Genomic DNA, 27,478 nt, shown 5'->3' on the forward strand with positions numbered 1-27,478 from the left:
CATTTAGTACAGTTGCTGTCTAGAAGTTGCTTAGTGGACCCGTCTTCATCCATGATGGCTTGAATATTCAATTCGTGTGCTGCTCCTACAAAGTTAGTTCCTCGATCGGATCTCAATTCCTTTACTTTACCTCTGATCCCGATGAATCTTCGAAGTGCATTGATAAATCCAGAAGTTCCAATGTCTTCTATGACTTCGATGTGGATAGCCCGTGTTGTCAGACATGTGAAAAGTACTGCCCAGCGTTTACTTCTTGCCTGGTTTCCTCGAATGTGTCGTGTGACTATTGACCAGGGTCCAAAGGTATCCACGCCCACATAACTGAAAGGAGGTGCTGATTTCAAACGATCAGGAGGTAGATCAGACATCTTCTGGTGCTCTTGCTTCCCTCTTAGTTTTCGACATTTTACACATTTGAAAATGATGGATGAGATGAGGCGTTTCCCACCAACAATCCAAAGTCCAGCTGCACGTACTGCCCCTTCGGTAAAATGTCTTCCCTGGTGGTGTACCACTTCGTGATAGTGGCGAATAAGCAGTGTTGCGATGTGATGACGTCCGGGGATAATAAGAGGATTCTTCTAAGAAATAGGAATTTCAGCGTTGGTAAGTCTTCCGCCAACTCTGAGCATATTATAATTATCGTTGATAGGATTTAAAGACATTATTGTGCTGCCTTTGGGTAATGGTTTGTTCTGCTGTATGCAGTTGAGTTCCTCAGCATACGCTTCATGTTGTACCTCGGTGATAATAAACTGTTCGGCCTTGATGTATGTCTCTAGGCTCCTAGAATTTATACAGGTGTGCCAGCCTCTGCATTTGTCCATAATGTGTAAGTATAAGCGATATGCATAAGTCTACCTAAGGTTTTGACGAGCCTCTTCCAGCATGAAAACCGTTGAAAATGATGGGAACCAAGTGAACCACTCATCAAAATGACTGTGGCGAGTGTCTTTATCTGTGGTCGAAGTTCTGTGTTTTCGTCTGGATTCTCTAATGGATAAGTATCGCCGTCCTGAGGTTGGTGAGTTCTAGTAAGGTGCGGTGGACCTTGAAGCCATGTCGAATTCCCTATCTGGGAAGCAGGTAAAGACCTTGTTGCGTGATCTGCAGGGTTGAGTCCTGTTGAGACGAATGTCCATTGTTCCGGCTTCGTAGTTTTTGTAATACATTCAACTATATTTGTCACATAGAGGTAGAACCGTCTGGTGCGGTTGTAGATATAGCCTAGAATTACCCGACTGTGAGTGTAGAATTTGAGATCATCTGGTTCTACGTCGAGGTGGTCATGGATAGTTTCATAAAGTTCCACAGCTAGTACAGCGGCACAAAGTTCGAGTTGTGGAATGGTATGACCATGAGCAGGTGCGATTTTCACTTTTCCAAGTATAAAACCAAGATGATGATTTCCATCTGTATCGGTTGATTTGAGATATGCCAGAGCGGCTATGGCTTTCTCTGATGCATCCGAAAAGATGTGGATTTCTTTCCGGACTGTGTTCTTGAGAGACCTTGATTAAGTACGAGGAATATTCAAGGTATTGAGTTGCTTTAAGGAATCCCTCCAATGCTCCCATTCTCTCTGATATTCTTCCGGAAGTGGTTCATCCCAATCTGAGGTTTCGGATATCAGGTTATGAAGCAGGAGTTTTCCTTGGATGAGCACTGGTGCGACGAATCCAATGGGATCAAAAAGACTATTGATCATAGACAAGACTCCGCACCTTGTGTAGGGTTTGTTCTCGGAAGAAGCAATAACGGTAAAGGTATCTGATGCAAGGTCCCAGGTTAGACCTAAACTTCGCTGCAAGGGAAGTATATCCGTAGATAGATACAAGTCTTTGAATTCCTTAGCTCTGTCATCCGCGGGAAAGGCTTCCATTACTTTGGCACTATTTGATGAGATTTTGTGTAGCCGTAGAACACGTTGAGTTCTTTTCATCAAATCTATAGCTTGACTTGGTGTGTTGAGAGATGCAAGCCCATCATCCACATAGAAATTCCTGTCTATGAAGTCTGACACATCAGTTTCTGTGCTTGCTTGAGCAGTTCGTCGTAGTTCATATGTAGCCACTGCAGGTGATGGACTATTACCGAATACATTGACCCGCATTCTGTACTCTGTAAGTTCTTTGTCGGTGTCCATATCTTGATACCAAAGAAATCTGAGAAAGTTGTGATGGTCTTGTCTAACCAAAAAACAATGAAACATCTGCTGGATGTCGGCTGTAACAGCAATCCTTTCCTTTCTAAAGCGCATGAGAACGCCCAAGAGACTGTTTGCCATATCCGGTCCTTTAAGTAACACTCTGTTCAACGATATGTTGTCAAACTCTGCCGATGAATCGAATACTGCCCGTATTTGATCCTTTTTCTTAAGGTGGTAAACGCCAAATATTGGTAAGTACCAACATTCTTCGTTATCCTTTAGAGATGGTGCCAACTCTGCGTGGTGGTTATTGAAAACCTTTTCCATGAAGGTTGTCATGTGTTCCCGCTTAACAGCGTCCTTTTTTAGACTGTAATCTAATGACTGTGCACGTTTAACGGCATGTGACCTATTGTTAGGAAGTCGTGGTCTAGTCGATCTGAATGGGAGTGGAGCTACCCAGTTTCCAGTTTCATCTTTATGAAATTCTTTGTCCATGATTTCCAAAAATTCCTTGTCTTCTACAGACATGCCTGATTTGTCGTCGATGCGGGACAACTTGAAGACCGTAGTTCCTAAACCATCATTGAATTCCATGGGTATGGGGAATGATGTAGAGTTGGCACACATGTCGTTGAGTTCTGTGCTGACAGGTTTAACCTTGATTAGATTTGGACATGGTTTGAAGATTGAAGAGCGTCCGTCTTGAAGTGTATGGGTCTTGTTAACATTAAGGAAGTCTGGCTTGTGGATCTTTCCAAGACAGGCCTCTCCAATAATTACCCATCCTAGTGAGAGCTTCTGAGCGTAGGGAGAATTTCTTGGTCCAGTGCGTTGGTCTTCGACATGGTGAGCCTCTATGGCATCTCTACCAATCAATAACAAGATATGAGCTTCTTCGTCTAATGCGGGTATGTGTGCAACTATATCTCTGAGGTGGGGATGGTGAAGAGCAACTTCTGGAGTTGGTATCTCCTCCCTTATGTTTGGTATCTGGTCGCATTCTATCAACTGTGGTAGTTTGAATTTGGTCCTACCATCGAATGATTCCATTATCAGACCTTTGGTTCTTCGTCCCTGTGTCTCGATCAATCCAGTGCAGGAAGACATTGTGTATGGAAACTGTTCACTGTGTAATCCTAAGTGATCAAACAGAAGAGTTTTCCCTAACGACCCGTTACTCTGGTCATCTAGGATCGCATAAGCCTTGATAGAAAGTTCAGGTTGTTCTTCTGAGTAAACTCTGACGAGAAGTGTTTTTGAACATGATTTTCCGTGAAATGTTCCACCGCATATTTGTGTGCATTTTGAGACAAGTGAGGTGTCCTGTGGTTCTTGTTCCTTCCTCTCCCCGCCATGGGTTGGTGAAGACATGGATGGTTCTCAAGTGTGCTGAACATCTTACGCTGAAGGGTGCCTTGAAGTGTTGCAGTCATTGCAAATAACCGATTCTGTGCAAGCTTGGGCCATGTGATTGGTGGTTGCACAACACCTATAGCATATGCCATATTTTTTGATGAGTTTTCTGCGTTCCCCTAATGGCTTAGCTTTGAAGGCTCTACAGTGGTTCAATGAGTGATTGGTCTTGTGTAGAGGGCAGAGTTTGTCATTCCGTGTGTTGACGTCTTTAGGTTGTAAAGACAAGTCAGTTTTCCGTGTTGAGACAGCAGTCCTTGTGTTAGGGAATCTGTTAACAGGAAACTTATCCTTCGATTGATGAGCGATGTGAGATGGGCTATCATGGGCGAAACTTGGATCATTCTTTATTTTGCTGATATCCCGGATGAACTCTGCGAAGAAAGTGAATGGTGGAAATGACACTGCATAACGTTTCTTGTAGTTAACAGCTTGCGTTGTCCATTTTTCTTGAATACCGTATGGAAGTTTGTTTACGATGGGTATTACACCTGAAGACGAGTCAAAGTAGGCCAAGAGCAAACTGTAATTCCTGTCTTCCTTAGCCGATTCTATTTCCGATAGAATGTCAGATACTCATAGAGTTTCTTGGAGTCTATATTAGTTAACTTCGGGAAGTTTGCTAATTTAGGCTTGAGAGCAGCTTCTACCATCTCTGGGCTTCCGTACTGTTCGTCTAGTCTTTCCCATACTCGTTGAAGTCCATGTGTAGGATTACTAACTCTAAAGGCGATACTTGTAATTCTTCTACGATGCTTGAGAATCCAGCTTTCCAAATTCCATACGACTCCGGCTGATCACTGTATGATATAAAGCGAGATAATAAAAGTTCCTTCTTGAGAAGAAAACGAGTAAGTTCTGACGTAACAGAAGGGTGAGTATCCTGTTGAAGGTATCGATCCTGTTGCCGTTGCGGATGGAATTCATCATGAACAACATAAGGGTAAGTATGAAGTTCGGTTGGCTGAGGTGATTGCCTAGCGTTAATGTTCTGTTGAACAGATGCAGGTTTAAATGCGTGAGCATTTGATTTCAGTTTTGGTGGGGTAACAGCTAGTCCTAAGGGTTGAGGAGCTGATACGTTCTCTGTGCGTGGTGGGTGTGTACACGAAGAGTTTTTATCGAAGGGCAGATTTTGACTTTCTTCGGCTGTGTTTTCCGTTGGCAGCTGAGGAGTAGAAGGGTGAGAATGATTGGCTGGTGCATCTTGAAGTACGTTTCTGTCTTGTTGACTATCTGGATCTTGCAGATTCTTGTGTGAAAATGGATGCTGCTGAACGTATGTTCCTGTGCGTTCGACTGGATCCTCATAGGGTAAACAAGAGAATTCAGACTGATCTATGTGAGAATCACCTTTTGTTGATTGTAGAGCACGGTATTCTGCTTCGGCAACTGCGGCTTCTTTTTGCTGTCTTAGAAGTTCCAGATCTGCGTCTAATTGGGTTTGTGCATGTTTACTACGTATTTCACGTTCCCTCTCAGCGAACATAGCCTTGGTCCGAGCCGTTTCTGCCTGAGAAAATTTATGTGCAAGAATGAAGCTCCTCTTCGAAGAAGATGTGCTTGCAACAGATCTTGTTTGGTAAGATCTAAGTTATGAGCCATGTGTACTTTTCCCTTTATCAGACATAATAAATGTGAATAGTAAAATTTTATTTTTTTACACCATTGGCTTATTCCATACAACTACTAAGGAATGTAGGCCTATACTGGCAGGGAGCCAAAATAAAAAGTTACTGATATTTTGAATATAAATATTGTTTTACTGTCGTTTTTCGAATTCGTAGAAAAGAATACTCAATTGTTAGCTCGTAAATCTTCCTTGACGGTCCTGATGCACGTTGGAGTGACTTGCCTGTATCGTGTGATGTACAACGAAAAATCCAATATATCAAGACGCTGACTTAGCAGTCCCACATTGATAAATATACCTCTTGAGTTTGTGGTTGAAACAGTTGCCACGTTAGTGTTGGTGAACTTGTGTTCTAAGACTTGCCTGTGTCGTGTGATGCACGACGAAGAATCCAAAATATCAGACGCTGACCTAGCAGTCCCGCGTTGATAAATACCTCTTGAGTTTGTGGTTGAAACTCTTTGTAAACTTGTTGTCTTCTGTTACAGCCTACCGTCAGTCTTTTTACTGTACTGTCTACCTCGGAAGGCCACAGTAAGCTTACCCCAAATTACAAATACCGGAATATCGTGTTTGGAGGTTTAATGTAAGAATCTCTGTATACACAATTAGTTGAGTGGGTGATCTACATATTTGGTGTAATTTAAAGGGTAAAAAGACTGTGATTACTTCACATCTTGACAAGACAAAGTTTAGATAACACAAAGGTGTCCATGTTGAAAAACATGTGCTTCTAGACAACTTATAGAGGATCAGCAAAGGAACGTTACTCTAAAATAAAATAAAGTAAGGATTGATCACACATATGAATATAAAAAGTCAATAGACAACACAGTAATATCAGTGTATCTTCTCAAATAAAGCAACCGAACAGTTTTCCAAAACGCGCGAATGACCTCGTGCACGCCTTTACATGTGGTAGAATTGTTACTTTGATCAAGGAGCTGTTATTGCTCTGCACGGACTATGTGTGAAACGGTTAGACGTGAAGTCTGATATGGTTGGGTTGACATTTAAATGGTACAAATTTGAAGACACAAATAATAACTTCTCGGAAGACGAGAATAAGTATATTTACGAGAATAAGTATATTTACGAGAATCAGTAGGCCCTATATTTACATACGGCAAATTTGGCTTATTCGCTATATACACAGGGATATTTAAATTGCGGCCTACCTGTTCGATATTTATAAATGACGACATTGCATTTCGTGCGATAGATTAAGGTCAATATTTTTATTTTATTAAATGCAACTTTATAAGTAGCGTGGCTATGGTACGCAGTATAAACGCCAAGTATAGTCGTAAGAATAGAAGACATGTTTCCAAAAATGATTACGTGTCATATCGGGCGTATGTGCTTCTTTGATATGTTAGATCCCGGGACAATACTGTAATTGCATAAAAGTGGCTATTATAAATTACAAGTTCTGGATTGTATGCGATGTAAATTTAGTGAAAAGCTAAAGTAATTTTAGTTTAAATATATCATTTGTGTGAAAATTACCACTGTTCGGTTGGTTGTGCCATATTATTTATCAATATGGAGATTTCCGTTTTATGGATATTGCTATTGAAGGTAAGATGCACAATTTACGGATCATGGCACGTTTTTATAAATTTAATAAATGTCAAAGGTGATTGCGCGTCTTTTTAGTAATAAAGCAGAAATATATTCCGGTTGTTTTTGCTGGATTTACTCTCTATATTCCCGTGGATATTCAAATTGGTCCATATTTTTATTTCATTAAATGCAACTTATGGTATGCAATACAAGAGACACATAAGAGAAACGTAGATCATAGTGAGCACACACGCCTATCTAAAGACCTGACTTTAATTATACAAAGACCTGCGTAAAACACACGGTCGAATGATAAATCGCACGGTAAAACAGTTTTACTTCCCAAATTTTGATTTAACACGTACGTGTCAGATAAAGCCTGTTGGTCCTTGAATATATTCCTTTTGGTACAGTTATCGCAACTAGCGAGAAAACACGCCAATTAAACAATACACAACATTGACATTCATTTTGTACCGGTTGGTTAATTAACACACCTCTACTGAAAATGCACTGTCGCACAGTTTTTCACCCCTAGCGTTAATTAAATCGAAGATAAAGATGGCTGCCTAGTGGTAGCATTGTGTCATTCTCTCCAAGTTTCTGGCAATTTTAGTCTTTTAGAGTTAATTTTGGATTACAATTTTTTACATCAGACATGATAATGATAATGATATTGTTAATTACTATATTTGGAGTAACTTTGGAAAATATTAATAGGTTTGATAAATTTCAATACTAAACGTTTGTATAGTGAGTTTCATCATGATCACCTACAGCAGAGATGAGTTGATTTCGATAAGTGGTGAGTTGCTGTTCTCTTGTAGGATTACACAAGAGGTTTATAATCTGTTTCCTGAACTTTCTCTCACTCAATCAAGTTATCACCACTGGACTCAATCTACTGAACAAACTATTAAGGTCAGGATAAAAAACAGAAAGAAACTTGGCTATAAATCAGCTAGGTGTGTGAATCTTAATAATCTTGTAAACATTAACACTGGTAGTGCTGATCCAAAACCCCATACAATTACAACTGTTTTAAATAGTCATGTTTCTGGGACATGTGTGATATCCCACGCAGTTCATTATCCAAGTTTGAACGAGGTTATCAAAGGAACATCAGAATCTGGAACATTACTTCAGAAAATAGGTACAATTATTAGCACTGGGAGTCGACCACAGTCACACAGCAAGCTTTCGGTAAATTTTAAAAATCTAGTTAATATTAATAGAATATCATCGTAAATTATTTCATGTAATCTAAACTTTACCTTATGGAATGCTAGATCTATGGGTAATAAAACATCATCCATCTGTGATTCCATTCTTCAAAACAGCACAGATATTTTCCTGCTCACAGAGTCCTGGGTGACTGACGATAATAGAGATTTTATCGATGCTGATTTCAAATCTTCATTAGCCGCTTTTGATGTCCATCATGTGCCACGTAATCGTCAGAAGGGTGGAGGTTTGGCTATTCTCACGAGGAAAAACTTGAAGATACACATCAATAAAACTACTGCTTACCGTTCTTTCAAACTCATGGACATTAATATACACATCCGTAATGAGATAATACATGTGCTTCTCATTTATCGACCACCATACTCAGACAAGCACAATTTTACAGTGAACTACTTTCTATCTGAATTCTCAACTTTCTTAGAGTTTGTAATTTTGGCTCCTGGCCGACTGGTGATTACAGGTGACTTTAATATCCACATAGATGATCAGACCTGTCCAGATGTAACTAACTTCATGGATCTAATCACATCACTTGGATGTGTGCAGCTTATCAGGAGCCCTACACACAGTCAGGGCCACATCTTAGATTTGGTGATAATGCTGGCTGCTGATCTCTGTCTGTCAAATTTTGGTATTGATAGTACCATGCCATCTGATCACGCTGCTGTCCATGTTATATCGGATATTCAGCGCCCAACTGTCAACAAAATCACTAAAGAACACAAAGTTTTGGCTAATTTGGATAAATCAGTCTTCAAATCCTTAATTGCCCCTCCACTGAACCAGTTACAGTCTATTGCATGTGTGCATCAACGCTCTAAATCCTATGCCACAGTTCTGAGGACCTGCCTGGACAAACTTGCGCCTATTCGTATTAAGATATTAGTCGATAAGCCACGTGCGCAATGGTGGACTTCGGAATTTTTACAGGAACGCAGAGATCTGCGCAAACTCGAGTCAAAGAAAACATCCAAAACTGCAACAGAAATTGACTGTCAGCTATTCAACAAAGCCCGTTCTGAATATCAAAAGCATCTTGATGACCTAAGGACTTCGTTCCACAGAGCTCGAATTGACGGGGCACCAAATCAAAAAGCAATTTTTAACATAATTGATGAAATCTCTGGTACAAATATGTCCTCTAGTCAAATTTTACCTGATCTTGATAGCTGTATTTTACCACAGACCTTTATTGACTTTTTTACCGAAAAAATTACTAAAATTTGTGAAAAGTTTGTTGACTGCCCCCCTTACACTGACATTAATGTCCCACCCCAGTGTAATTTCTCTGCTTTTGAGCCATTGAATGTTGATGATGCAATATCAGTGGTGCATCGAATGAAGTGTAAGTCATGTGCTCTGGACCAAATTCCTACAAAACTACTAAAAGAGTGTCTGGATGAAATAGCACCAGCTTTGACGATTATTATAAATGATGTGCTCTCCTCTGGTATTTTTCCGGATGATTGTAAGGAGGCCATTGTAAGACCTCTGATTAAAAAGCCAAGTCTTGACCGTAATGCACTCAAAAGTTATAGACCAGTATCAAATATTTCATTTTTAGCAAAATTGCTTGAAAAGATCATTTTATCTCAAATAATGGATTATCTCATTCGAAACTCACTGCTCGGTAAATTCCAGTCTGCTTATCAAGAGGGGCATAGCACTGAAACCGCACTCCTTAGAGTGCATAACGATGTTATGCTCGCTCTTGATAAGCAAAAGGATGTAATTTTGTTACTTTTAATACTGACTGGGGAGCAGACCGTAAGGTCTTGCTTCGGTTATATCGAGCATTAATAAGATCCAAACTCGATTATGGGTGTATTGTCTATAGGTCTGCCCGCGAGTCTTATCTCAAAGAGCTCGACACTATACACAACCAGGGACTTAGAATCAGTTTAGGAGCATTTCGTACATCTCCAGTGGACAGTTTATACGTCGAGGCGCATGAACCCTCACTGCACAACAGACGGGATAAACTGGCCCTGCAGTATGCTACGAAAATAGCATCACTTCCGAATCACATTTCATTTAACACCATATTTAGACCTCTTCATGAGCACTTATATCTGGTTAAAACTCATGTCATTCCATCTTTCGGTATTCGCATACAATCCCTTTTGTCGGAGGCTGGTATCAGCCTTGACAGTATTGCGAATACCCCTTTCTTTAGGACTCCACCGTGGGCTATATCTCCCCCAAAGATCGATTTTGATCTTACGCAACATAAAAAGAGTGATACTAGTGATACTAGCTCTACGGTATTCCAGTCGCTCTTTAGAGAGCTAAGGTCTAAATATGGTGATTATACTCCCATTTATACAAATGGATCGAAAGATGGTGATCGGGTAGCTTCGGCTACCGTGACGCCATCCAAGACCATTTCTGTTCGTTTACCACCTGCTGCTTCTATTTTTACAGCTGAACTCCAGGATATTCTCCAAGCTTTGGAGTTCATTTGGTCCTCAACAGATTTAAAACACATCATCTTTCCTGATTCTTTGTCCTGTCTTCAAGCAATTAATAACAAACAGCTTGATCACCCATTAGTAGCAGATGTTTATCGTTTGCTACTATCTTACGAGTTAAGCAGCAAAGACGTTGTCTTTTGCTGGCTCCCCAGTCACGTTAATATAAGGGGGATTGATCAAGCAGATTTTGCTGCCAAAGCTGCTTTAGATCTTCCCCAATCACCCTTTTTATTACCATATAAAGATTTTAAATCATGTGTAAATCATTTTATTTATGGCCTTGGGATCTTGCAGACACAAATAAACTTCATCACATTAAGCCTCTTTTAGGAGACTGGCCAAGCTCCTATAGAACCAACAGGAGGGTTGAAGTTGTTTTGTGTCGCTCTCGCATTGGTCATTCTTTTTTAACTCACTTTTTCATCTTGAAACGAGAGCCTCAACCAGAATGTGTACACTGTCATGTTCCTTGGACGGTGAAGCACATTTTGATCGAGTGCAAGTATCTTGGAAATATTAGATCTAAGTATTACCGTTGCCAGACATTACATCATTTATTTGCTCAACCGGAGCTATATTGTGAGATACTGAACTTTTTAAAAGAGACAAAATTTTATTATAAGTTTTAACTGTATATATATATGTATCCTATCTTCTTTCATTTTAATTGTTTATATTCATAAAGTATTTGATATTTATTTTTAATTTTATATATTTCTGTGATTTCTTTTATTTTGTCTCAAATATTTTCACCATATGTTTGGCGCAATATAGCCCGATTGGAGCCAACGTGCCATAAAACCACATTTCATTTTTTGATCTATCAGCTGCCTTCGATATGATTGACCACGGTATTCTCATTGACAGACTGCGTTGTCGCGATGGAATTGACGGGACAGCCCTAGAGTTGCTGAATTCGTATCTCAAGGGACGCACGCAGAGAGTAGTGATCAGTTCAGTCATGTCGGAGTCGAAACCGTTAAATTTCGGTGTACCACAGGGATCTGTTTTGGGTCCTGTGCTTTTTTCATTATATTTGGCACCCATTGAGGATGTCATTAGTTGACACGGACTAAACTGTGTAATTTATGCTGATGACACCCAACTGTACATTGTCTGTGGCTCGCGCACTGACACTTCTTGTACTGCCCGTGTTGAGGCCTGTGTGGATGAGATTCGTCATTGGATGCGTGCAAATATGCTAGCATTGAATGACGACGAAACCGAACTTGTTTGGTTCTCATCTAAGTACAAGAGGGCTGCTGGGGGTCCGGGTGGGTGACATCACAGTTCATCCTTCCGAAACCGTTCGTGATTTGGGTGTAATGATTGATTCAGGCGGTACCTTGGAGACTCACGTTGCCGGTCTGTGTAGGTCGGCATCCCATGCTCTGTGGCGAATAGGAAAACTCCGTAAGATTTTGGACCTGCAGACAACTGAAAAATTGATCCATGCTTTTGTGACATCTCGTTTAGATTATTGCAATAGTCTGCTTTTTGGCCTTTCTTCTAAACAGATCAAGAAACTTCAACTTATTCAAAATTCAGCGGTTCGACTCGTGACCAGAACCAAGATGCGTGAACATATCACTCCTGTTCTGTACAGTCTTCATTGGCTCAGAGTCGATGCCCACATTATCTTCAAAATTCTGTGCATCACATTCAAAGCAATACATGGAGGTGCACCGGCCTACCTGACCGAGCTCGTGAGTGTCCGTGTGCCCACACATTCTTTACAGGATAATAAAGAAATTCAACTTAATCATCCAGTAGCCAGGACACTGAAAACGTACGGTGACAGATCTTTTACAGTCTGTGCACCACGCCTGTGGAACAGCCTAACAGAATCTATTCGTTCTTTTAAAATCTTTAACACTTTTAAATGTAAATTGAAAACTCACTTATTCCGCTCCACTTATTCCTAGTCGTTATTATTATTTTTATACTGTACAGCGGGCTGAGATAAATTTGTATGTAGTCTGCTTTAAACAATAAACTATTATTATTATTATTAACTCACCTCTCAGACAGTTTTTCACTCTTGTTAATTAACACACCTTATTTACAGTTTTAACGCGGTAATACCGAGTAATAGTCAGAAAATTAACTTTCTTTCGATACATGTACAAATAACAACCATGACTGAGAATTCTATGATGGCTGTGCACAGATTTAACTTTTAGCAGTTCTCAGTGTAAGCAGAGCGATAAGCAATTTGATCGGCCGAGACTTTGGAACTAAATAACTCTCCTAATTGAGCTAAAATGTTCAACCTTGGTGTAGGTGTTATTAGGTCAATGCCTTGATGGAGTGTGAAGATGAGCATTTTCTGCTTAGGGTAAGTAGAGATAAGCAATTTGATTGGTTGTTGCTTTGGGACACGATAACTTTAGTTCCAATTAAGTGAGAGTGATGAAACTTGGTGTACATGTTTATTAGGTCAATGCCTTAATGGAGTTTGAAGATGAGCATTTTCTGCTTAGGGTAAGTAGAGATAAGCAATTTGATTGGTTGATGCTTTTGGACACGATAACTTTAGTTCCAATTAAGTGAGAGTGATGAAACTTGGTGTATACTTTCATTACATCAATACCTTGACTAAGTTCGATATTGAGCATTTTCTGCTCAGGGTAAGCAGAGCGATAAGCAATTTGATTGGCCGAGAATTTGGAACACAATAACTCTCCTTCTAATTGAGCTAGAATGTTCAAACTTGGTGTAGGTGTTTATGAGGTCAATGTCTTGATAGAGTGCGAAGATGAGCATTTTCTGCATAATCGAGGGTTTAAAACATAATTGTGATAAGTCACAAATGCTTGATATATTGACTTATCACAATTATGTTCTAAACCCTCGTTATGGTAAGTAGAGATAAGGAATTTGATTGGTTGATGCTTTGGGACACGATAACTTTAGTTCTGATTAAGTGAGAGTGATGAAACTTGGTGTATAGTTTCATTACATCAATACCTTGACTAAGATCGATGAGGAGAATTGTCTGCTTGGGCTAAGGAGCAATAAGCATTTTGATTGGTCATGACTTTGGAACATAACAACTCTAATTGGGGTAGAATGTTTAAACTTGATGTAGATGTTAGTTTTGACTGAGTTCAATGATAAACATATCTAGCTAAAGCTAAGCAGAGATAAGCAATTTCCTTGGTCGATGCTTCGGGACAAGATAAATTTGATTTTATCCGATAGAGAGTGATGAAACTTAGTGTATAGTTTATAATCAGTTTGATTGCTCGATACTTTTGAAAAAAATAGATGTGCGATTAATTAATATGTGTCATCTATTTATTTGGGGATTTCGGCGGGGAACATCAGCCTCACTGTTGGCTTGTTTTTTTGTCCGGGTGCAATGTTTCTCACTATATTTAGACCTGTAACTTCACAAATTTTTGACCGATTTTGATAATTATTTTTTCTAGGTCTTTTTTCTTTTAAGATACTTGATATAATCCATAATACGTGTGACGATGAATATGAAAGCTTTCATATCTGCATGGGACAGTAGCAGATCTAGTTATTATTAAACGGAAGCCTATTTCTCCATGATTGAGAAAAGATACCGATCTGGGACCTAATTTTCTATTGGGAAACTGGGTGATGGCTACTTGATAAATTATTTTTGAAATTTCCGCGCAGACCGGAAGTGGTTGAATTTTGTACGGTGCCTCGAAAGCGAAAATCGGCTGCAGTTTTGTCAATTCTTTATCTATTTTCAAGCAAAAGACATTTTCGGAATCCCTGAACCTTTTCCCAAACAATAGCAACCTCACATGTTGCAACTTCGTTGTTGACTTCTATTGTTCGAATATTGAAAAAACGTTTATGTGAAAATTTTTGTTATTTTTCAAATTTGACCTACATTTTTGGATAGCTGAAGTCAATCCGATCACAGTAATATAAATTTCGTTCAGAGTTATTGCCCTTTATTTTTCAATTTTTTTCAAATTTTCTATCCATTTTGTATTTACGGTCAAATGGTGGTTTCTGGAACATGAAGCCGTACGCCCAATCCAACTGATAAAGCTATCCCGACAAGCATCCGTAAACTGTTAGTAGTCGAAATATCAAAATATTGTCCGATATTTTGAAAAAAAGCAAAAAATCGATGGTATTGGGGAAAAACGTTATTTCTCATTCTGATATCGGTGGGTTAAACAAATGCGGTGTGGTTTGGTGGCTTGATGAACGGACTGTCGTATGATATCCAATTCATGCAGATACGATCATCAGGCAGCAAAATATGGCAGGCTAAAAATCAAGTATTTTCTGATTTGGAGCGTTTCTGGACGCCTTTATCTCGAAAACTACTCCAGTGATTTTTCTTAAAACTTTCTCTATTGAGAGTCCCTTTGGTAGTCATGTACACGAAGACATCTTATAGGAGTTTGAGATAACTGGAATAAGTCAAAAAAGGGACTGAAAATCGAATAAGTCAAAAAATCGTTAAATTTTGGAAAATGCTCAATTATTTTTTTTGTCCCCCGCCTTTCGAAGAAAGCAGGGGACTATTAAAATGGGTCTGTCTGTCTGTCTGTCTGTCTGTCCGTCACACTTTTTGGGACACAATAACTCTCTTCCTAATTGAGCTAGAATGTTCAAACTTGGTGTATGTGTTTATTAGGTCAATGCCTTGATGGAGTTCGAAGATGAGCATTTTCCGCTTAGGATAAGCAGAGATAAGCAATTTGATTGGTTGATGCTTTGGGACACGATAACTCTCTTCCTAATTGGGCTAGAATGTTCAAACTTGGTGTATGTGTTGATTAGGTCAATGCCTTGATGGAGTTCGAAGATGAGCATTTTCCGCTTAGGGTAAGCAGAGATAACAATTTGATTGGTTGATGCTTTGGGACACGATAACTTTTAATTGAGCTAGAATGTTCAAACTTGGTGTATGTGTTTATTAGGTCAATGCCTTGATGGAGTTCGAAGATGAGCATTTTCCGCTTAGGGTAAGCAGAGATAAGCAATTTGATTGGTTGATACTTTGGGGCACGATAACTCTCTTCCTAATTGAGCTAGAATGTTCAAACTTGGTGTATGTGTTGATTAGGTCAATGCCTTGATGGAGTTCGAAGATGAGCATTTTCCGCTTAGGGTAAGCAGAGATAAGCAATTTGATTGGTTGATGCTTTGGGACACGATAACTTTAGTTCTAATTAAGTGAGATTGATGAAACTTGGTGTATAGATTTATTATATGAATACCTTAACTAAGTTCGATAATGAACATTTTTTGCTGAGGGTAAGCAGAGTGATAAGCAATTTGATTGGTAGAAACTTTGGAACACAATAACTCTCCTTCTAATTGAGGTAGAATGTTCAAACTTGGCATAGGTGTCTATTAGGTGAATGTTTAAACTTGATGTATATGTAGATGTTCATTAGGTGAATGTCTTGACTGAGTTCAATAATTAACATTTCGAGCTGAAGCTAAGCAGAGCTAATCGATTTCATTTGTCGATGGTTTGGGACAAGATAATCTTGATTCTATCTGATAGAGAGTGATGAAACTTAGTGAAAAAAATAAATGTGCGATTAATTAATATGTGTCATCTATTTATTTTGCAATTTCGGCGGGGGACATCAGCCTCACTGTTGGCTTGTATTTTTACAGATTTTCAAAAAAGACTTATATATTTAGATAACTGATCTAATGACGATTCTAATGATATATAATATGTATTGAGCTCATAGAGGTGTATATATTGACTAGAGTGTATTGTGGTCACGTGATCCCCATTGACGTAACGTTAACGCTGTGGGCCGTCACTGGAGACTGGCCGCCATGTTTCAACCGGGAAAGAATCACGGAAGTGCCCGGATGAACGCTATGTAAACAAAGGGAAATAGACTGACGGAGGGCGGACAAGCCCATTAAAAAAGCAGTTCTAATTCAACAATATCAACCAAAAAAATGATGATTGAAAGGTCTTACCTTACTGTCCTAAAAACAAAATCGTTTTGGTCAACTGGCATATTTTTGGGGCTTTATTATTAAGAATAACTCTTATCATAATCATCATCATGATAAATACCGTGGCATGGTCACCATCCATGGTGTAAATTGTAATGCAGAACTGACGAAATCATGTTTATTTTATTAATTGAGCACAGTGAATGTCCTCGAATGTCCAGATCTATAAAGTGTTCAGCAAAATTTTGAACATTGCTCCTCGGTAGTTCACATAAAACTCTATTTTGAATAGATCTAAATAATTTGTTCAGTTGGACGATTTGAAATGAAAGGACTGCTTGATTGACATCTAACTAAACTATCTATATCATGTAAAGAAATAAAATCGATTTTAAAAATAATCTATGACTTCTATCATTTACCAGTAGAATAATATCTGATGCCGATTGGAAATATTTTTTTTTAAAAAAAAGAAAATATAAACACGCCTAGCAAGGCTTTAGTAGGCCTATATGATTTTCAATTTCCATGATCTGGTGTCTGATTTTTCTTTATTGAAAAATACGGCGGTATATTAAATTTTACAAAAAAATAAGACTAACCTAATCATACTTAATAAGATTTTCGTAGTAGCAGCGATTAAAAAAAAATATCATTATCATCAGGCCTATTTTTTTTTTACAAAATTTGACTGGGAAGGAAGTTATCAAGATTACTTATTATTATTAACCATTTTTTTTTTTTTAACTAGTTCGGGGGTTTTATGCGAGTTTTCAGAAGAAGAAACATAAATATTGCAAGAAACTTTCACTTTATTCTGTACATCTGTGTACACAATGAAAGTCGGCCTAATTAATAAAGTCCGAGGGAGTAAAACTAACCGATAGTAAAGCAACTACTGGCCAGTGAGTGCATGTCTGTGACTAAACACTTCACTCCAATAAGTAGACTTACTTCCGCGATATTTTTCGTACAATGCAAAATGTGTGTATATATATAATATGCGCAATTTCCATAATAATTAAATATACATTAATTTGGAAGTTCGCTAAATGCAGGTACCTAGTAATTATTACATAATAAAAGTATCAGTACTAATAATATAGACCCGCCCGGTTTCCGGACTCAAACTTCCAGTGTTCGACGTCTTCTCGCCATGTTTATTAAATTATTTTACACAATTATCATGATTATTCTATATTTATTAGATCACTATTTCACTTATAATATATCTTACATACTTATGAAATGATAATCCACTCCCTTTTCGCCTGACATTGAATTAACCAAAACAACAACAACTCTCCGGCATGTTGATATATGCCAACGTAGGCTAAATCTTCCCGGTTGTAAAATGGCTGCCCCCTAACATTCATTGTCTATGCGTTTTTAATCGTATCAGACAAGTCTAAAAAAATTTTTTTTACAAAATCTTTGGGCCTGAGGCTGCAGCCTCATCAGCCTCACTGATAATCCGCTACTGCACGTGACCACCATACACTCTAGTCAATATATACACCTCCATGATTGAGCTATTGAAATTTAATTTTCGATATTTTGACATTTTTGAATTTATGGCACTCTTGAACATATGATTTCTCAGGGCGATTTCTTCTGATCAGATAATGTAGTATATCATTATAGAGCCCTGCTACCATTCAAGTGCTCAAACTGGTTGTTAAAACTATCCTGACAATAATTCGTATGCCGGAAGTAGTCCAAAGAATTAAAAAAAAAAAGGTAAAAAAGATGATGCTCTTGCCAAAAACTTGATTTCTCCGTCAGATATTAGCAGACCAAAACAACTAAAGTGTCGTTGGATAGTCCCATTAATGGACTATCATGTGACATCTAAATGATATGATTCCGAAGTTTAGGAAATAAATTATTGTAATAATTATTAAGCTTTCATATTTGATATGAAAGCTTATTGTTTTTGTTAAGATTATTATTATTATTTTTTTTTTTTGTGTACTTTCTGCAAATCGGATTTCTCAGAATCTAACCATAGGATCTTTCTGAAACTTTGACCTACCCCCCCCCCCCCCCCAAAATTGGGTGGCAGCTTTTGCTTAAATATATTTTCAAAACGTTTTACGAATCCGAAATCACCGAATTATCATTTATTTTTTTGATATTTTCCTGCCCCTTTTTAGTTCTTTCCCGCCCTTTTCGGTTCATGTTCTCATCCGTCCCATTTTTAAACGGCTTGATCCATTTTTCTGAAACTTCTGGAACGGAAATTCATTCCGATTACAGCAATCCAACTGTCAGTTATTTCCCTTTAGTTTTCAGATTATTTTGTTGCCCGGGTGCAATGTTTCTCACTATATTTAGACTTGTAACTTCGAGACTTTTTCACCAATTTTGATAATTATTTTTTGTTGTTCTTTTTTCTTTTAAGATACTTGATATAATCCATGTCACGTGACGATGAATATGAAAGCTTTCATATCTGCATGGGACAGTAGCAGATCTAGTTATTATTATTATTATTACAGCATATTTATAGTGCACCCTTTCATATAACATGTTCAGAGGCACTTTACAAAGTGACAATGTAATCATAAATAAACAACAAGATTATGGACATGTTAACGATTGTATACAGAGTCAGTTAAAAGCCTGATTAAATAAATGTGTTTTAAGTTGTTTTTTAAAAGAATATAGAGATGTACAACATCTTAAACTAAATGGTAGATTATTCCATAAAACAGGTGCTTGATAACTAAAAGAGCGCTGACCATATAAGAGACTAGTTGGACAGTTTTGGGCTTTAAAAGTAGTTTATCTGATGTACGTAATGTTCGGCCAGGTGTATAAATTCCTAAAAGATCTGAGAGGTAAACAGGAGCTAAATTATTTAAACATTTAAAAGTAAGTAATAAAATCTTAAAATCAATTTGATATTTAACTGGTAACCAGTGTAAATTATATAAAACAGGAATTATGTGGTCACATTTCTTAGTATTTTCCGTTTTGGAGCCTGTTTAGACGCCTTTTTCTCGAAAACGACACGTACGATTTTTGTTAAACTGTCCTTACTAATAGTCCTATCGGTAGTCGTAAGGTGTGAATCCAAAAATAAACAATGATCCAAAAACCGGAAGTAGTCGAAAAAATATCCGATATTTTGGAAAAAAAACGTAAAAAGTAAAAAAAATGGTGCTGTTGCAAAAAAGTGATTACTACACCAGATTTCACCGAATCAAAATAACGAAAGTGTCATTGGATAGCCCGAATAATAGACGATATTATGACATCCAAATGGTACAAACTCAATGGTTAGGCAATAGACTATGGGACGCTGAAAATCTTGTATTTTCCTATTTGGAGCCTATTCAAACGCTTTTATCTCGAAAACTACTCTTATTTCTTTTCTTAATCTCCTGTTACTCAGAGTCCAATCGGTGGTCAAGGGTGTGAATCCAAATTTAAAAGCTTCAATATGATATAAAGGGTCAAAAAGGGACTCAATCTTTGAAAAAAAAGTCGAAAAATCGTTAAATTACTGGAAATGCTCTTCTTATTTCTCTTTTTTTAAACTACTCAATGGATGTTTCTGAAACTTTTGGAACAGGAAGTTAAATGTCAATGCCACGTGTTAAAATTATCCCGTCAATGATCTGTAAACCGGAAGTTGTCGAAAAAATATCCAATATTTTGAATAAAAATGGCAAAAAATGAAGCTTTTTTCGAAAAACGCGATTTTCTGCGGTGGATATTACCGGATCGAAACAGCTAAAGTATCGTTTGATAGCCCAGTGAATGGACTCTCGTATGATTCTGTCGGGTCTATTGTCAGAAAGCCGATTCAGCACTACCATGCAGGTCTAGTTATTATTATTATTATCTCGTCAAATTTGGTGCAAAGCATTAGGACTGCGAGAGGATAAACCTTATTGCTTTTCAAATGAACACTGTTCATTTTCAGCAATCTAGTACTTTCTGTTCCAGAGATATAATATATATGTTCGGAAAAGCTCATGAACCTGATAGGGAAGAGATTTCTTGAAGGATCCTAGATCATTATAATATTTGGTCAACATCCAAGTTTTTCTTTCATATAACTGCAGTTGAGACATAGCTGCTGAGTGGGCATATTACCACGTTTTGCATGAAAGTTACAACAATTAGAACTCTGAAAATGATATCTGATGATGATAATGTGCATGATAAATACATCAATTATAATTCTAACAATCATCAGGGTGAAAATAATGATCATTGTGATAATGAAATTATTCCAAAAATGTTTTTTATTCCAAAAAAGATTCACTCGACGTCCTACTTTTCCAATTTCAACCATTTTTTGCAGTAATTTAATTTTATTGCATTAGGACTCAGAGAAGATAAACCCTATTGCCTTTCAAATGAACACTGTTCATTTTCAGCAATCTAGTACTTTCTAGATCATTATATTTGGTCAACATCCAAGTTTTTCTTTCATATAACTGCAGTTGAGACATAGCTGCTGAGTGGGCATATTACCACGTTTTGCATGAAAGTTACAACAATTAGAACTATGAAAGTGTTATCTGATAATGATAATGTGCATGATGAATGCATCAATTATAATTCTGACAATCAGGGTGAAAATAATGATCAATGTCATAATGAAATTATTACAAAAATGTTTTTTTATTCCAAAAAAGATTCACTCGACGTTCTACTTTTGCAATATCAACCATTTTTTGCAGAAGTTTAATTTTATTGCAAAAATGGTTACCAGTACTATTGCAAAAATGATTTCCAAACTAACAGCACTGAATTTCATCTTTTTGAACGTTTTGATAATTTTTTGAAATTCCATACATAACAATGCTAGTTTCTGTCCATAACACTGCCAAATAACCTATTAATTTATTCCTTAATTTTTTTATACGCCCACATTTTCATGGGATATACAATAATTAATAGAATATAATACCAAAAATTATTGTATAACAAATGCATCATTTTGACTTAGTCATAATTGATCCGATCAAACTATCTGTAACTACTTTGTATTATCTTTGTCTATTAATTGGAAGATTCTCACATGTTAATATGGATGTATTATGCAGTCGTCCTGTGTTTCCAGACATCTGTTTATATTTGTTTGTTTAAACTCTTAGAGTTCACATTTGTTATCCAATTTTGATGAAACTTTTGTACCGTTACTTCCTGGACCATGGACCCTTATATATGAAAATCGCATACATAGCTTGTGGACCCTCTAGAGGTCACAATTTTTATTGCATTTTAAATACTGTTCAGATATATGTTAATCAGGCAACAATTGCAGACAAGTTCAATTTTCATAACTTCCTATTAAAATGGCCCCCTCCCCTTTATGGTAATAGTGGCAGTGCACATAATACATATACCAAGGTTGTGGGTGCTCTTTTCCGAAAACCTTACAAATATAGTAGAGGCTATATTTTTTGACAATATTTTTTTTCAAATTTGGTTTGAAGCATTGGGGTCAGGGGAGGATAAACTCTATCGATCATCAGCCCTGCTCAACATTTCGTTCTAGAATTATACCTTTCTGAATGCGATAGAGCCTACAGGTTTTAACAGATTTACTGCAAAGTTGGTGTGTACATTTGGGGTCATGAGAGGATGAAAACCTATCGATATCTAGTGATCTGTGACATTCCGTTCTGAAGTTAATCCTGCTTTTGCGAAAACGTTGTGAACTCGATAGAGGCTACAGTTTTTAACAGATTTTTTTCTTATTTGAAAACCTTGTGAACTCGATAGAGGCTACAGTTTTTAACAGATTTTTTTCTTAATTGAAAACCTTGTGAACTCGATAGAGGCTACAGTTTTTAACAGATTTTTTTCTTATTTGAAAATAGGGTGAGACCTATTGATTTTCCCTGTTCTTCATTCAACTATTGTTAATAGTTTTATTTTCAAATTCAGTGTGAGCATATCTTGCCTGGCAATCACTTGTTAAATCAAACATGGTAAACTTTAAGCTCAAGATAATATTATGGACAAAATAATACAATTTTTTTTTATCAAAAACGGACAATATCTGAGCAAGCTGCAATAGTTTTGGTTGTAAATGCTGTAATGTGATAGATAAATGTGAGTGTCTTGTTTTAAATTTCAGCAATATTACCAATCTGATTAAAACACAGATCCTTATTTCGTTTCGTTTTTTATAGTTCAAAATTTCATTTTACTTGTATTTACTACACTAGGATCTTGGCTTTCTCTGTGCGGAACTTTGGGTAAACCCCTTACGTCATAGGGTCAAAAGCTGCTCGTTTGACCCCTGACATGAACTCCCACTATAACTTGTCAGATCTTCATATAGTGAAGGCCATTGAAAGTATAAAAAAACAAAACGAAATAATAGATCTGTATTTTAATCAGATTGCAATATTACATATAATCCGAATTTCGCCCGTAACTTCCCACAAATTGACTTTTGAAAGTTGTCATACAAAAATTTGCTTAAATGGGTAAAGAAATATAATTTGATTATCCATAGATGCTTGTGTTGGTCTTATTGGTAATTTCAAACTTTAATTTTGACCAAGTTTGTTGACTTGGTTTTTGATATGGCCCTAGTTTATCCTTTTACTTACTTAAATTATTTTTCCAAAGCAGTGATGCAACAATTTATAAAGACAGTATATTCCTAAAACAAATATGAAGAATATCAGTAGTTTGATTAAAGAATTTAGTCAATATGGTGTTGAATATTCCATTAAAGATATCAAAAGAAGATTTTTTTTATAATGTTTATATTTCAGTCACCATGCTTCCATTAAACCTCGTCAACAACCAATACCAGATAATGATAGTGATGATGGTTGTAAGTTATCATACTAAGACAGCTTTCCAAAGTACAAGAGACCTCATCTGCACTTTCCATTTCTCAAAGCCATTTCATTTAGAAATATATTGTTGTGACACACGTCTTTGACCCCTGTCTGTCTATTACAGTTCCTTTTTTGAGGTGTATTCTTCAGCTAGTTGTAATAAGGAACCCTATCAAAATTCAGAGCCATACATCAATTTTATGCATGACTATTCTGTCACCAAAACTTTGTAAATGATGTGTATAGGTTATCTTTTTGAGATTTTTCATTCAAATTAGCTGGGTCTGATTTGCTAATCTCCTGTCAAAAGGCAAAACCTAGTAACTCACTCTTTTATCAAAATTGAGTTAGGACCAAATTTGTAGTTACTAGGGTATGTTGTTGTACTAGATAGTCCAATCTTTCGATTTTGTAAGCAGTTACACCCATGACACAACCTAGCAACTTCCTTCATTTGCCTAGTATACCACAGCAAAACCTAGTAACTCAATAGTCAAATCAATGGATGAGCTGGGGTTTAATATTCATTCATTACGTTTTCCTTTGTTTTCTCAAAATAAGAAAAAAGTGAGTTACTAGGTTTTTTGCCTGTTGAATCTTATTCTATGCTATTGACCATGTCCCAAATAAATTGTATATGCTCTACAGATCAGACTTTTGAAATTGTCCATTATAATTAAATGGGATTGTTGAGCTACTTTATGCATTTATTATGCAGGGTATTGCCCCTGTCAATGCAACCGAAATATTATAGTCATGCCGCTTAACCTGTTGTAGATGCAGTTGCCACATTTCCAGATGCCAAGGCCGTTGCCTTGGCTTTCCATTTTGGATAGGCACCACTTCCTCTACACATATTATGGATGCCATCTTGATTCTTTAAGTATTCCGCTATCTAGTTATTTACCAATATCTCAGCTTATGAACTATTTAGGATTGCAATCTTAACTGATTAGTTTATAGTATTCCGCCACGTGGTTGTCATTGACATTCAATGTGATGGTCAATCCATATATGAGTCTCAGGTACCCCAAAACATTATTGCCCAAATCAAATTTTAATTGCCACTTTCGTTTTTGTTATGGCAAACTGCAACTTTGGCGACCGACAGCGCGAGCCCTGGCACAGTGATAATACACACCATGCGGGGGTGTCTGGGCAAATCAGCAAACGAGTTGCGTTGACTTGACATCAACAAGCCCAGTTTGTCTATGTATTGTACTAATTTGAAAACTCATTTTTATTAGTTGAAAATGAGGTCTTTGGAAATAATATGGTCATATTTATAACAAGGTCAAGTATTATGTAAGGGGATATGCTGCTCGTCCTGCAAAAAAAGAAAGATTTATGAATACGGCACTCTTACAGAATGTCCAAATAAAGGTGTTTTAAAATGCTCTTTTGATCTTTTGGGGTGATAGATAGTATTTTTATAGATTCATTTTTGTGGAAATCTCAATTTCGATCAAAATCAGTATTTTCACTTGTTTTGTCTGTAGCTCATTATAAGACTTTTCGCATTCTGACTCATTTTGCCAGCATGGGTCACATTTAATACAGCAGAATGTAGTCTACAAAATTATCACAAGTTTACTGTTGTGATATCAAGTTATGAAAAGGGCAAGATTTCACTGTGTAATCGATTTCACATGGTCCCTATAAGGCACCATTAGTTCAGAATAGGTTATGGTACCAAATATGTTTTAACAGTGCCATCTGTATAACTGTAATAATACACTACAAGATGCATAGTGTGTAGAACTGGTGTCAGAGCTTTTAATAACGGGCTTCTGCGTTAGAATATCCATCAAGCCAGTAGAAAAGCATAATTGTGGTTACTATTCATGGAAACTCGTGAGAAACATACGTGTTGTCAGTAGTCACTTAAACCCGTCAGTACTTGCACCGTACGTCAGTATTGCTATAAATGGTCATTAATAATCATAAGGTGAGTATTTAAGTCACTTGATTAGTATTCCTTACTTGTGTCAGTATACAAAAATAACGTGACTAATTAAACAAACGTGAGTTTATCTGAATATATCACTAGTCAGACACGTGCGGGAGAAATTGGAAAAAGCGTGACTAATTAAGAAACCATCAGTATTTAGGCTACCTCTCAGTACCTGAGTGAAACCACCAGTTATCTTTGATGTGTGTCAGTAAGTGGAACCGTCGCCAGTAGAGCGTGAAATCGTTAACTATATAAATTTCTGGTGAGTATTGGTACTTTAATGATTATAAGCATCCTGAATAAATTAATTATTATTTATTAATATTCTCGAATTGGAGCAAATTTTTTAAACAATAATGGATGGCAGTGAACAAAGGGACTATTGTCGACGATTTCGATTACCACCGTAGTTTGCAAAAGACACCGAAGATGGTTAGATAGATCGATCTATTATAAATACCTTCATATTTAAATATAAATTTAAATGCTCAGTGGCAAGGATTGATTCGTCGCACTATTTGTACCCGTTCCCGTTCTTGCAACGGGTTCCCCATGCATAATGCGGCGCAGTGTATAATTGTTATTTAATTTATAATTTATATTTATTCTCGTTACATGCAGATTTGGCACATGTTTTGGGGCAGGCGGCACTTTGATATCTGTATGGATTATTAAATTTGGAATGACAACTAATGGTTAAAAAAAGATCATCAACACCAATCTGTTTTCGCTAATTTTATTGAAACAGATAATATGATAGCAGATAATATTGAATTTCATACACATGCATATATACAAGCTGAAATTCTGAGCACTGAAGAATCGTGTGAATATCTATTTACTTGAGAAATAATAACTATTAAATAATATATATAACCATGCAAATACATGTAGTAATAACATATAATAAGGCACGATATACAATGTTAAAATACAATATGATCGTACGTTACAGAAAAAAATTAATTTCATACATACAAGTAAACCGAAATTATGAGCACGGAAGAGTCTATTAATACTTTAGAAATTGTTTTTTATGTAGCACACTATAAATATATCTTCAACAAATAGAGCATTTTTATGTCTTAAAATTTACCAGTTACATATCCAAAATTTTTGTTTGAGTTCTTCTTCAGTAGTGACACCGATAACAAATTTTCTTTTAATGATACAGTTTATCAATAAACTTACCAGAAATTTATATAGTTAATGATTTTACGCTCTCATCCCAATCAACATTCTTAATCTCTTGAGCACTATAACACAAAGGTGCTAATTAAGTGGTGAGATTAACAGAATTTATTCCAATAAAAGATTTAATATACAAGACCTACATTACTAATGTATGGATTCTCTTTGGTTCTAAATTATAACACCAAGAGAAATATTAAACAAAAATTAACAAATATATGGTGTGGTTGCTATGTGATTTAGTGTTAGAACATAACGATATCTTTAACTTGCTTTTTCTCTAAACTATCTTTTCTGACTTGTGCGACCTCAAACAGATATAGCTTGGTTAATTTTACAGTTTAATATCAGTTATCTTTTTGAATAAAGCAACTGAACTGCAGTCGCCTTGACACCAAAAGTTGTCCAATATGAACTCGGAATTAGCTCAAGCACGCTTGTAATGTATAAAAGGAATTGCTCCTTTGATCGAAATTGCCGACTCCGTGCTCTACACAGACTATTCATGAAACGGTAAGACGCGAAGTCTGAAATAGTCGGGTTGACGTTTGAATTATATGGGTTGTTTTTTTTTTTATTTATTCGGGTTTGTACATTTGACAGAATTTATTAGCTGAACGGTACAGAGGTGTAACTTGGTCATTTCTACATAAATTATATCATTATATTCTAAAAAAGACAACCAGGCTTGTTAGCGAGTTGTTCGGATCTTACTAGTCATTCTCACAAAATTAACGATAAGGTATATGTGACCCCCCCCTCCCCCCATAGCATACTGAGTCGCGATGAGGAAATTTTGAAAATTGAATTATTGTTATTTTCACTCATTACCTTCAATTTGATGTATAGTTTGTTTGAATTGGGCAAAAATTGACTGGAAACTACCCAACTCACAAAAGTATGTTTTGAGAAAAAGTAAGTCAAAGGTTTGGTATGTTCCAAAACAAAATCCAATACCAACCAGGCCATTTATTTGCTCTTTTGTCGCTGAATATATCTTTCCATGGGTTTTCAGGGGTGCTGAAGACGAAAATCGTAGTAAAAATTTGATCCGACGATTTCCGCAATTTATTTGCTATTTTGTCGTTTAAT

At 36.7% G+C, this 27,478-nt stretch overlaps 1 protein-coding gene across 2 annotated transcripts in view; it reads left to right on the top strand.

The window, feature by feature from the left end:
- LOC126811185 (uncharacterized) overlaps positions 1 to 27,478 on the top strand; it is a 245,703-nt gene that overhangs the window by 70,074 nt on the left and 148,151 nt on the right. For both annotated transcript variants that reach the window (XM_050536746.2, XM_050536747.2), the window contains exon 7: positions 23,173 to 23,234. In XM_050536746.2, coding sequence (XP_050392703.1) covers positions 23,173 to 23,234 — 62 coding nt within the window. The remainder of the gene's footprint in view (positions 1 to 23,172; positions 23,235 to 27,478) is intronic.

The sequence above is a fragment of the Patella vulgata genome, chromosome 2, assembly GCF_932274485.2.
Source record: "Patella vulgata chromosome 2, xgPatVulg1.2, whole genome shotgun sequence".
NCBI lineage: Eukaryota > Metazoa > Mollusca > Gastropoda > Patellidae > Patella > Patella vulgata.